Source organism: Pseudonaja textilis, chromosome 5, assembly GCF_049901715.1.
Source record: "Pseudonaja textilis isolate UNSWEBS1 chromosome 5, rPseTex1.2, whole genome shotgun sequence".
NCBI classification, from domain to species: domain Eukaryota; kingdom Metazoa; phylum Chordata; class Lepidosauria; order Squamata; family Elapidae; genus Pseudonaja; species Pseudonaja textilis.
Window position 1 is genome coordinate 21,758,227 of NC_141994.1, and position 13,079 is coordinate 21,771,305.

The 13,079-nt window shown below is 41.2% G+C and overlaps 1 protein-coding gene across 9 annotated transcripts in view; it reads left to right on the top strand.

The window, feature by feature from the left end:
• Positions 1-207: 207 nt before the first annotated feature.
• The window catches only part of GSAP (gamma-secretase activating protein), a 66,921-nt gene continuing 54,049 nt past the window's right edge, over positions 208-13,079 (top strand). For 8 of the 9 annotated variants that reach the window (XR_015743792.1, XM_087934267.1, XM_087934269.1 and 5 more), the window contains exons 1-3: positions 208-450; positions 10,611-10,687; positions 11,405-11,461. Coding sequence is in view for 7 of the 9 variants with exons in the window: in XM_087934267.1 (XP_087790393.1) it covers positions 345-450; positions 10,611-10,687; positions 11,405-11,461 (240 nt within the window). In the remaining 2 variants the exon portion in view is untranslated. Of the gene's footprint in view, positions 451-10,543; positions 10,688-11,404; positions 11,462-13,079 lie in introns of all 9 variants that reach the window. The other variant, XM_087934274.1, reaches the window with a different exon arrangement.

A 13,079-nucleotide genomic window follows, 5' to 3' on the forward strand; every position in this document is an offset into this window, starting at 1 on the left:
CTACTACTATATTACTACGGTACTGGTACTACTACTACTAGGAATAATTCCGGAATTGGCTCCTTCTCGCACGCAGCTACTCCTCCCCTCCAGCTCCGCCAGCCCCAGTCTCGGTCCCGCCCCTCCAAGGCTCCAACTGTGAAGGACGCGCAGCGCGCCCAATAGGAAACCGCTTCCCCGCCTCCTGAAAGCTGCCGGAGCCCGGGCATAGCAGCAGTAGCTGCGGGCAGAAGTGAAAGTAGCGCTGCCGCCGCCGCCGCCGCCGCCCCCGCCCCGGGTCCTAAAGAGCGACGGGAGGCGAGAGCCAAGCTCCTTCCCCGGCGGCTGCCGCTTTCCGGGCGATAATGTTCTGCGAACTGAGCGCTCGCTTCGACCCTTCCCGGGACGTGGGACCTTGGCTTTCGGAGCGGGCGGAGGCGGCTGAGCAGCCGGGACGAGACGGCAGCGCAGGTGAGCGCCGGGCTGGGGCTTTGCAAAGTTTACCTAGGGTGCAAGCAGCCGGAGCAGCCCCGTGGGGCAGAGCTGAGCCCTTCCAAAGTTTGTTTTTTGTGTGTGTGTGCCTTGTTGCATGTGTGGGTGGGGTGAAACCCACGGGGCTCTGCAAAACGAGGAGTGCAGAGAAATCTCTCCCTTGCTCGGCTTCCTTTAGCTCAAAAAGTTGGAATAACCGGCTCCTATCGTGACTAACTTGCACGAGGAAGAAAAGCATTTTTTTCCCCCTCCCCTCTCCTCCAACTAACAAATGCTGCGCTTCATAATTGGATACATGGCCCCTTAGAGCGGTGTGTGTGTGTGTGTGTGTGTGTGTGTGTGTGTGTGTGTGTGTGTCTTTCAAACTTGACAGCTTGAAGACTTTGTGGACTTCAACTCCCAGAATTCATCCTCCAGTCAAAGTTTTTTATTTTTTATTTTTATTTATTTATTTTGATTTGTCAATCACTTACAAGATAATAGGTATAAGTATATACATAGTTATGAATACATGAAATGGGTACATATAAGAAAAATAAAAAATAAAAGAAACAATAGGACAGGGACGGTAGGCACGTTGGTGCGCTTATGCACGCCCCCTACAGACCTCTTAGGAAGGGGGTGAGGTCAATAGTAGACAGTCTAAGGTTAAAGTTTTGGGGGTTTGGGGAAGAAACCACAGAGTCAGGTAGAGTATTCCAGACATTGACCACTCTGTTGCTGAAGCCCTATTTCCTGCAATCGAGTTTGGTGCGGTTAACCTTGAGTTTGTATCTATTGTGTGCTCTTGTGTTGCTATGGTTGAAGATGAAGTATTCATTGACAGGACATTGCAATGTATGATTTTATATACCATACAGATCAGACCGAAGATGGTGTAATTCAAGGTTTTCTAGGTCTAGAATTTCAAGTCTGGTGGCATAAGGTATTCTACAACGAGTAGAGGAGTGGGGAACTCTTCTTGTGAAATATTTCTGGACTTTCTCAACTGTGCTCAGGAATTCTGGGAGTTGAAGTCCACAAGCCTTAAAGTGGCCAAGTTTGAAAGACCCTTGACTCAAAGAGATGAATATACCAAGTGGTTCCTCTGGTTAGGACCAAAGTTGGGCCCAGAATGTATGCGGATGTGAGTGAAACATGGCTTAATAGCAATTGCACTTAAGACTTATATACAGTGCTTTACAGCCTTCTCTAAGCGGTTTACAGAGTCAGCCTATTTCCTCCAACAATCTGGATCCTTGTTTTACTGACCTCGGAAGGATGGAAGGCTGAGTCAACCTGGAGCTGGTCAGGATTGAACTCCTGGCAGTTGGCAGAGTTTGCCTGTAGTACTGCATTCTGACCACTGTGGCATGAGGAAGGAGAATAAGAAAGGGATAAGGGAAGGAGGGAGGAGGAAGGAAGGGAGAGTTTGCCTGCAATACAGTATTCTAACCACTGCCACCAGGAAGGAGAGTGAAAAAAAAATAAGAGAAAGAAGGAAGGAAAGGAAAGGAAAGGAAGGAAGGAAGGAAGGAAGGAAGGAAGGAAGGCAGGCATGGCAATAGTACTTAAGACTTATATACTGCTTCACACTGCTTCACAGCCCTCTCTAAGTGGTTTACAGAGTCAGCCTATGGCCCCCAGCAATCTGGGTCCTCATTTTTTTACCCACCTCAGAAGGATAGAAGGCTGAGTCAAACCTGAGCCTGGTGGGATTTGAACTGCCAAATTGCAGGCAGCCGATAATCAGCAGAAGTAGCCTGCAGTACTGCACTCTAACCACTGCACCACCAAGGTTCTTTAAGCGAGCTTGTTCCTGTTTTATGACTTTTCTGACCATGGGGATGGGTTGTTGTTAAGCGAATCGCTGCGGTTGTTAAGTGAGTAGAGCGATCGTTCAGTGAATCTGGCTCTCCCTGTGGACTTTGCTCGTCAGAAGGTTGCAAAAGCAGATCGCATGGCCACCATTGCAAATAGGAACTGCTTGCCAAGCGTCTGAATTTCGATCCTGTGACCATGGGGAAGGTGGAACGGTCGTAAGTGTGAAAAATGTCCATAAATCACTTTTTTCCCCAGCGTAGTCACTAAATGAACTGTTGTAAATTGAGGACTACCTGTGTAGAATACTAATTCTATTCTGATCAGCCAAACTTATAGGTGCATCATAGTAATTATAGGTAGCCCCGAACTTACCACTACAATTGAGCGCAAGATTTCTGTTGCTAAGTGAGATGGTTGTTAAGTGAGTTTCACCCCATTTTACAAATTCTCTTGCCACCATTGTTAAGTGAATCACAGCCATTGGTAAGTGAGTCACGTGGTTGTTAAGTGAATCTGGCTTCCCCACTGACTTTGCTTATCAGAAGGTGGCAAAAGAGGAATCACGCGACTCCCGGACGCTGCGACCATCATAACTGTGTGTCAGTTGCCAAGCATGTGAATTTTGATCACGTGGGGACGCTGCAGCAGTCGTAAGTGTGAAACACGGTCACGAGTCTCTTTTTCCATTGTTTCGAACGGTCACTGAATGAACTCTTGTAAGTGGAGGACTACCTATACTGTGACCAGTATACTCTATGTCATATGCTAAATAAATAACTAGTTCAATGTTGCTCTTCCTTGCTGCTAGGCCTGTCTGCATAGGATTGCAACCAGCGCCCTTGAATGGCTGGGAAACAGATCAAAACATCCTCATTTTGTCCCTCTCCACAATATCTATCTATCTCTATATAAAAGCGAAAGACCACTCACGCATCATCACAAAATCTCCAGAACTGTAAAGCCTACAAACTTGAAATTTGGCATGTATGTTCCTCTTGCCTTCTAGGTGCTCACCAAGAAACGATTTTTGAAAATGACCACCAGAGCTTCAGCATTTCATATATTATTATTATTAACACGCTCTGATGCTAAGGAGTTCTACTCTCCCTCCCCACCTGAAAAGAAATCTGTTCCAAAGGCAAAACACAAGCAGAGGAGAGGAGTTTCCGTTTCAGTTTCACAGCACCAAGCAGCTTTAGTATACAGAACGGTTGAGCTAAGCCACGCCCAGGCTCCTTGTTCTCTCCTTCTTGCTCACACAGCAAATACTGTTTCCGTTTCCAAACAGCCCTCAACTCTCTCACACACTGACAGGACGCTAGCCAGATGAATACCAATGGATGCTGGTAGTCAGATTTCCCCCCTTTATTTTCCTCCCCCAAAACTAAGCCCGACCACATAGTTTCGTAGCGAAGCACGAGTATCGAGCTACTTTTGAATATGTGGGCTAGGGAATCATGTCCTTAATTCCACTAGAGCTGATGATGTTGCCTAGTTGGGTCATGAAACGTCTGCATGAAAACCACCAAGCTCAGAGAGCACCAAGGACCCTCTCCTGTCAACCCTGAGCTACAGATATTCTCCTTTATTAAAATCATATCCTTCTTGCAGGATTAGGAAATCCATTGCTAAAATCTCCAAAAGCCATTAGTAGATTCTCTTGACCATTGCACCACTCTTAAGAACAGGTTTTATGGTTTTTCAATATTTGGCCTCTAAACAATGTATTTGTTTGATTTTTTGGAGGGGTGCCTGGCTTCAACAAAGTTAATCATTGCTATTTCTCCCTGAAATTAAAGGAAATTTAAATAGTACTTGACTTTTGGCTGCATCTTATCTCAGTTACTAAATATTAATAGTGATCTTTGGTGCCAAGAATGATGGATACTTTGAGTCTATTCAGATATGTAATTGAAACTACCTGTAAAAAAAAATAACAAAGTGCTAATTGATTTGTTATTGAAACTTCCTTAAAAGGTAACATAAGGTCATCTACTAGTGTGTAATCATTGAAAATGAGAGTTTAGGAGGAGGAAATGGTTAAGAAAATAATGGAACATGCAGAAATGAATAGATTAACATTAGCAATTAGAGAGAAAGAAGAAAAGGAATATTATAACATTTGGGATTTATTTTATGAATGGTTAGATAGAAGAGTAAGAAATTGAAGTGTATTGTAATAGTAATGATATATTATAATTGGTTAGTTTTGAATAAGTTACTAATATAATTTAGTAAGAGTTGAGATTTGCTTTTAAAAATAGCCTGGAATAATAATGATACAATATGATATAGAATGTTGATTAGAATATAATATGAATGTAAATTTAAGAGGTAAGGTTTATAAAAAAATGTAAATATTTTTTTTTATTTTTAGACAAACATACACAAACAAAACATAAAACAAAACTATCTTCCAGTTACATACATACAGTGTGTCGGTTGGTTACAAATTCTTTGTGCATCCTCTCCATAGTCCTCACTTACAGTTGTTTGTATAAATTCTCATATTATCAATCTAATATATATGTATACATTATTATCATTATTAATCATTTATTTGACTAAAACTATTATTCCTTCATTTTATACGAGATAATCAACATTTTAAATTAGTTTATATTATAACAATTCATTATATCATGCTAAATCCATCCAATAGTAACACATCTTTATATTATATTCTATATTCTATTATCCTTGTAAAATTTTCTACCATATTTCATTTCCATATTTTTTTGTCTAACTATAAAATAAATCCTATATCTTATAAAATTGTTTATCTTCTTGTTCTCTAATTTCAAATGTCAATTTACTCATTTCAGCACATTCCATTATTTTCTTGATAACTTCCTCCTGCATTGGTATTTTCTCATTTTTCCAATTTTTAGCAAATACAATTCTAGCCGTGGTTAATACATTTACAATCAAATATTTCAATTCCCTACTGTATATTTCCAGCAAAATCCCCAATAAAAATATCTCTGGTTTAAAGTCTATGTGTTTCTTTGTCATTTTTTCCAACCATGTGTGGATTTTAGTCCAATATCTTTTAGCATCCGTACAAGTCCACCACATATGGTAATATGAACTCGGTATCTGATGACATTTCCAACATTTTTTGGATTTATTCTTAAACATTCTTGCTATTCTCGTTGGGGGTAGGTGCCACCTGTAAAATATCTTATACAAATTTTCTTTATATGCTGTTGACATTGTCATTTTGTAATTTTGAGACCACAATTTTTGCCATTTCTCTAGATCAATCCCATATCCAAAAGTTTTCCCCCAAGCAATCATTGTTTCTTTAACTTAGTCTTCTTCTAGCTTAACCTCTAATAAATGTCCGTATAGTTTTTTAATCACCTTTTCATCAGTACCTGTCAAAATTTTATCTGAGTCAGTCAGTTTATCATGAAAACCTTCTGTTTTAAGATCTTTGTCATATCTAGAACGTATTTGCACATATGAAAACCAATTCATCCTTGTACCTTGTTCTTCTAGTTCTTGCATAGATTTAAGTTCACCCTTTCCATTCAATATTTCACCATATCTAACTGGTTGTTCCTTTTTATATGTTATTGGATATGAATAGTTGATAACTTCAATAGTTGATAACCAGACTGGAATTTTTAAATAATATTGCTTTTTAATCTTCTCCCAGTTTAATAACAAAGCCTCTCGGATATAATCTCTTCTGAAATACCCCTGTGTTTTAGTTCCCTTGTACCATAAGAAGGCAGGTTTATAAATATTGAGCACACGACATATATACCAAACCGACACACTGTATAATTGAAAGTTGGTTTTATTTGTTGTTTTGTTTGTCGTAAAAATAAAAATAAAAAAAAGAAAGAGAGTTTAAAACTGGGAGACCTGAAATAAACAGCAGGAAATCATTATTCATTCCTACTTCCTCCTAACCATCTATCACGTAGGCCAGCCTTCATTCTCTTTGTAAATGTCACAACTTGATATTTATGTATTTGCTGTTTTTCTTCTGGGGGAAAAGACCATTTATATATTACTTGGCATTTACTCGTGATTAAACTTTGAATTTCTACAAAGCAAACATCGTTAGAAGTTTGGGCAGTTTCCAAACCATTTCCTTGGGTGAGGGTAAAATTTATTTAGGAGAGAGAGCTTCTCAACAAAGGACATTGTATGTGTATTTTAAGCTTATTCATTGTTATTAGTGATAGTGTAATCCAATTTTGTTTCTCGGCCCTACTGAATTAACTTACTCCCAAAAGTAAACAGGAATATCTTGTGGTTCTTAACTGCTCCATTCCATTTGGAGCATGTGATGTTTTGATCTGTGTAGGAGAAAGTTGATGGGTCTTGCATTACTAGACTCCAAGAACGCTCGACTTAAAACAGTTCACTTAGTGGCCATTCAAAGTTACAACGGCACGGAAAAATGTGAGTTACAAACATTTAGTTACGAAAATAGTTTGCAGCTTCCCAGCGGTCATGTGATCAAAATTCAAACGCTAGACAACTTATTCATACTTATGACGGTTGCAGTGTCCCAGGGGTCATGCATTCACCTTTTGCGACCTTCTGACAAGCAAAGCCAATAAGCAAGCCAGATTCACTTAACAACCATGTTACTAACTTAATGACTGCAGTGATCCGCTTTACAATTGTGGCAAGGAAGGATGTAAAATGGGGCAAAATTCATTTAACAACGCTCTCGTTTTAGCAAGTGAAATTGGGGGCTCAACGGAGGTCATAAATTGACAATTACCCATAAAAGGTCCATCTGAGCCAAGAAACTTCCATGCAATCCCAATTCTGAAACACATTTATTTACCTTTGATCTTACTGCGCCCACTAAAATTTTAGAGGGACGCGGTGGCTCAGGGGCTGAGACGCTGAGCTTGTTGATCAGAAAGGCCAGCAGTTTGGCGGTTTGAATCCCTAGCACCACCTAACGGAATGAGCTCCCGTTACTTGTCCCAGCTTCTGCCAGCCTAGCAGTTCGAAAGCATGTAAAAAATGCAAGTAGAAAAATAGGGATCACTTTGGTGGGAGGGTAACAGCGTTCCGTGAGCCTTCGGGTGTTTAGTCATGCCGGCCACATGACCACGGAGACGTCTTTGGACAGTGCTGGCTCTTTGGCTTTGTAACAGAGATGAGCTCTGCCCCCTAGAGTCAGAAACGACTAGCACAGAAGTGTGTGGGAAACCTTTACCTTTTAGCTGTTTTAGAATATCATTTCTTTCCGGTCTGCTCATTTTTGAAGATCAAGGCGTTGTCTTTCTTGAATTGATCTGAAATAGTTTGATATAATTTGGGTAAGTAAGACCATCCCTCTTTCTGTCTTTGGGGCCTTTCATCAAGATACTAACATTTACATTAATCTTTTTGAAGTTCAACATAGTTGAAAGATGTACAGTTGTATCCCAAAATATGTGTACCTTTCCATTTTTTGCAATTCATCCCAGTTGGTCATGAAATGCATTGAAATCAACCCAAGTAAATGGCACCCATTACTCTATATTCCACCAAGCAGACACTTGGCTTCGGATTTATGATTGAGCATATTTTCTGTAAATAATGAAACAATTAAAACACCATTTTTATTTGTTTTATTGTTGACAGATTTTATTGTGTATCTGATAGGTATCATTTTAAGGTAGAAATTGTTATGATTATAACAATTTTTACCAGTTGAAGAGATCAGATCAATTATCTAGAAAATGCTTTTGACCAAAATATGAGGGAATGTAAATACGTAAACCATAGCTATGGTTTTCCCAGTTGCAATTTGTCGCTGTGACAGTTGGACCACAAGAAAGGCTGAGTGCCAAAGAATGGAGGCCTTTGAACTCTGGTGCTGGAGGAGACTCCCGCGATTCCCTTGGACTTCAAGGCGATCCAACCGGTCAGTCCTAGAGGAGATCAACCCTGACTGCTCTTGGTAAGGCCAGATCCTGAAGATAAAACCCAAAATGGCCACCTCATGAGAAGGAAGGACTCCCTGGAGAAGAGCCTAATGCTGGGAACGATTGAGGGACAAAGAAGAAGAAGGGGATGGCAGAGAAGGAGGTGGCTGGATGGAGTCCCTGAAGCAGTCCACATGAGCTTAAATGGACTCCAGAAGATGGTGGAGGACAGGAAGGTCTGGAGGAACATTGTCCATGGGACCGCGATGGGTCGGACATGACTTCACAATTAACAACCATACCAACAAAATACATATGCATGTGTTTATGTTTGTACATTGGTATTTATACTTCCTTGCACAGATTAAATTCTAATTACAATCATTCTTCAGAGTCTTATAAATGTAGAGCAAGGGTCCCTTAACGCCCCCGCAAGTCTTTGGACCTTTATTGGGTCAGGCCATGTAAACAAGCAAAGTCCCATCTGTGGGATGAAGACAGCACACGAAACCACACTCCAGTCCACGGGAAAGCCTCTCTTCGCAGAACCAGTCCATGGTGCTCCAAAGGTTGTGGGCCACTGGTTTACCAGAATTAAAAAGGATATGCTGCTTTATTCAAAGCACTAAAAAAGGAAGAAAAATAAGAACCCTTGACACAATAAGATTCTTCAAATAAATTCATGTGATAGATCAATTTCTTCCTACAGATAAGTTCTAAAATTATGTCTTCCACTGTTCCAAAAGTTGATAATACCCATGTGATGTTAAGATGCGGCCAACTTGGAGACGTGACCTCTAAACAGTTACCCTATTCATGATGGAGAGACTTTACTCCCTAATCAAGCTGCTGAAAACAGCTGGAAAAAGTTGTTTTTACTGTATTCAAATGGACTGCAGACACGATCTGTGTCAGGTGCAAAGAATCAAGAGCATTTGTTGAGTTCAAAGCATAGCAAGAGTGTCTTACAGGTAGTCCTCGAATTACAATAGTTCACTGGTGGCTAACCTTTTTGGGCTCCTGTGCCAAAAATTGTGTGCACGCTTGCGTACCAGCATCCAGAAGTCAATGCGCATGCTTCCTGCACATGCGTGTGCAATTCCCCCTCCATTGCCCCCTTACTTGCACTATGTCTCCCAGCTGATTTTTGGGCGGTTTGAGGCCTTTTTTGGCCTCCCAGAGGCTTTAAAAAAATGCTTCTGCAGGCTTTTCAGGTCAAATAATAGGCCTGTTTTCTCACTTCCAGAAATACAGGAAGTGACTAAACGGGCCTATTATTGTCATGCCCCTGGTGGAGGCTGACTCTGAGGAAGAGGAGGAACAGCCAACAGGGAGTGGGAGTGTGGCTCCAGAGGTGGTAGAGGAGGCTGGAGAAGGGCAGAGGCCAGCTGAGCAGTCAGAGGAGGATCCAGGCCCATCCCCTATACATCCTAGGTTACGCAGGGAGGAGAGGTTGCTGAAGTCAATTAGTGTACACCTTGAAAGAGGCTTATCTTTGCTGGCGTTCTTCCCATGGACTTTTCTCAGCTATTTTCCTAGAGTTTATAATTAGTTTTCTTGGCTTGCTTCAGAGCTCTCATCAGTGTGGTTTGTTTTGGTTTTCTGTTTGCCTCCTTAATTACTTTTGTGACTTTAAACTGTGCCTAATAAAACAGTGAAGTTAAGTTGAAGGCTTTACCGGACTTTAATATATGTTTTGGGTTATTTTGAGAGACTACGAGTCATCACGATTATTCATCCTGCAAAGCCTGCAGAGGCTTTTTTCAAGCTTCTGGGAGGACAAAAATCAGCTGTGAGGTATGCAGCGAGGTAAGTTTGCCCGCAGCTCGCATGCTGGCACAAATGGCTCTGTGTGCCACCTCTGGCACACATGCCAGAGGTTCGCCATCATGACAATAGTTCATTTAGTGACTGTTCAAAGTTACAACTGAAAAAAGGGACTGTTTTTCACACTTACAACATCCCCTTAGTCATGTGATGCTTGGCAACTGGTTCATATTTATGACGGTCGCAGTGTCCTGAGGTCATGTGAACCACTTTTGAGACCACCTGACAAGCAAAATCAGTGAGGAGGTCAGATTCACTTAACAATTGTGACAGGAAAGGTCATAAAATGGGGCAAAACACACTTAACAAATGTTTCACTTGGCAACATAAATTTTGGGTCATAAGTCAGGAACTACCTGTATTGCTACCTATACAGAGAAATCTGGTCAACTGATGCCCAAAGCTAAATTGGCACTAGATAAGTATTCATGGAGGAGCTGAACTTGAGTATCTTGTGGCTACGCAATGATTCCCAACTGATGACACATTTAACTCTGCCTTCCAACTCCACCTGCTCATCTCTTAACCTCCTATTTGCATATTCTTTTCAGAAATTGGCTTTCCTTTACAGTTGGACTGAATAAGTTTAGAAATGCATTCATGCTTGCCTTTTCCTAGATGCTTGGGGAAATCATTTGGAAACGCCGCTTATAATAAATGTGGAAAGAAATGGAAATGTTCTTTATACTTGGAAGGTAAGACCAATTCGTTTCTTACTTGAGAAATGGTCATACGGAATTCCCTGGGGCACGTAGATTTTTTACCATCGATGAACTCTTGAGTTAGGCCTGAAGAATGAGGTCCATTGGTCAGCAAAATGAAAGGAAGTGCAACATTATTTACAGAATACAGATCAACAGAGTTGGAAGGGGACATGCAGGGGACCCTACGTCAGTGGTGACTAACCTTTTTGGACTCCTGTGTCAAAAATGGCGAGCGCACCAGCCCACCTGTACTCGCGTGCCAGCACCCAGAATGCAATGTGCAACCCCTTCCCCACACCCTGCGCATGCCCACGCAATCACCCCACCCCCACCCCTTTACCTGCACTGCGCTTCACATCTGATGTTTTGGCTGGTTTGAGGCCTTTTTCGGCCTCCCAGAGGCTTTTTCCAAGCCTTTTTCATTAAGGAAAAAAAAAAAAACCTTAATTATTTTTCCTCTTGTCTTTTTTATGTACCAAAAGAAGCTTTGACATATAGGAATTAAGTCGTCTCAAATTTTCTACCCCCTTGTGACAATGGAACAATAGATATCAACTTTTAAATTTAGGGATAGATTTCCCAGACTGCAGATAACACCAAAATAAAACTGGTAAAGTTTTGACAGAAAAGGTGTTTTCCCAATAGAGAGGAAATATTTAAAATTATATTAAAATAGGAATATTTAACGCTCAATTGCTCTCTTTACAGGGCCCTCAGGAATACACAAACGTTGGATTGTATGATGATGATAATAAGAAAAACCAGGTATGCCTTATTTGCTGTATTCGTTTTTTGTAAGGATTTTAAAAAGTTAGATAATCAAATGTTCCAGGCAGGAGTGTTTTCAAGAAAACTGTATCTTTTGCAGTGAAATCAACAAGCATGAGGTCTGGTTATATAAATCTACTAGCTTGATACCTGTGCTTCGCTACGAAACTATGTGGTCGGGCTTAGTTTTGGGGGAGGAAAATGAGGGGAAAAAAATCTGCCTCTGCCTACCAGCATCAACATTCAGTCAGTGTGTGAGAGAGTTGAGGGCTGTTTGGAAACTGAAACAGTATTTGCTATGTGGGCAAGAAGGAGACAACAAGGAGCCTGGGCGTGGCTTAGCTCAACTGTTCTGTACTAAAGCTGCTTGGTGCTCTGAAACTGAAACTCCTCTCCTCTGCTTGTGTTTTGCATTTGGAGCAGATTTCTTTTCAGGTGGGGCAGGGGAGTAAAACTCCTTAGCATCAGAGTGTGTTAATAATAATAAATGAAATACTAATGCTCTCATGGTCATTTCGAAAAATCCTTTCTTAGTGAGCACCTAGAAGCCAAGAGGAACATACGTGCCAAAATTTCAAGTTTGTAGGCTTTACAGTTCTGGAGATTTTGTGATGATGCATGAGTGGTATTTTGCTTTTATATATATAGAAGAGAAGAAGAAGATGATACAGCAAAACTATAAAAAAAATAACAGATCTATCTCTTCTGTTAGAAATTTTCAATATAATAACAAAATTTCAAAATTTCAATATACCGTAATAACATTCAGCCAATAGTATCAAATTTAGGAGAGAACTCTGTTACAAGTAGTCCTTGACTTAAAACTGCAGTTGAACCCCACATTTCTGTTGCTAAGTGAGACTGTTCTTAAGTGAGTTTTGTCCCATTTTACAATTTTTCTTGCCACATTTGTTAAGGGAATCTCTATCATTATTAGTGACACAGTTGTGAAGTGAATATGGCTTCCCCATTGGCTTTGGTTGTCAGAAGGCTGCAAAAGTAGATCACGTGATCCCGGGATAAAGCAACCGTCATAAATATGAACCAGTTCAGAGTTGGTAATTCAGCAGGTTCTGACCAGTTCTGGAGAACCGGTAGCGGACATTTTGAGTAGTTTGAGAACCGGCCAGTACCACCTCTGACTGGCTCGACCCCCCTCTATTATTGAGTCGCAGTTGATCGGCTGGGTCTTCTTTGGTTGCCCTGCACAGGAGAACGGAGCTGGAAAGCAGGTTAGTGGGGTGGAGCCATGCCCACCAAGCCACATCACGCCCACTAAGCCACGCCCACAGAACCGGTAGTAAAAAAAATTGAATCCCACCACTGAACCGGTTGCCAAGTGTCCAGATTTTGCTCACGTGAGGCCGCAGTGCAAATTTATGTTGTTAAGTGAGACATTTGTTAGGTGAGTTTTGTCCCATCTCAGGGCCTTTCTTGCCTCAGTTGTTACGTGAATCCCTGCAGTTGGTAACCCGGTTGTTGAGTGAATCTGCTTCCCCGTGAGAAGGGGAAGGTCATGAGAAGGTCGCCAAAGGGGAATCATGTGACCTCTGGGACACAGTAACAGTCATAAGTACGAACCAGTGGCCAAGCATTTGAATTTTGATCACATGAC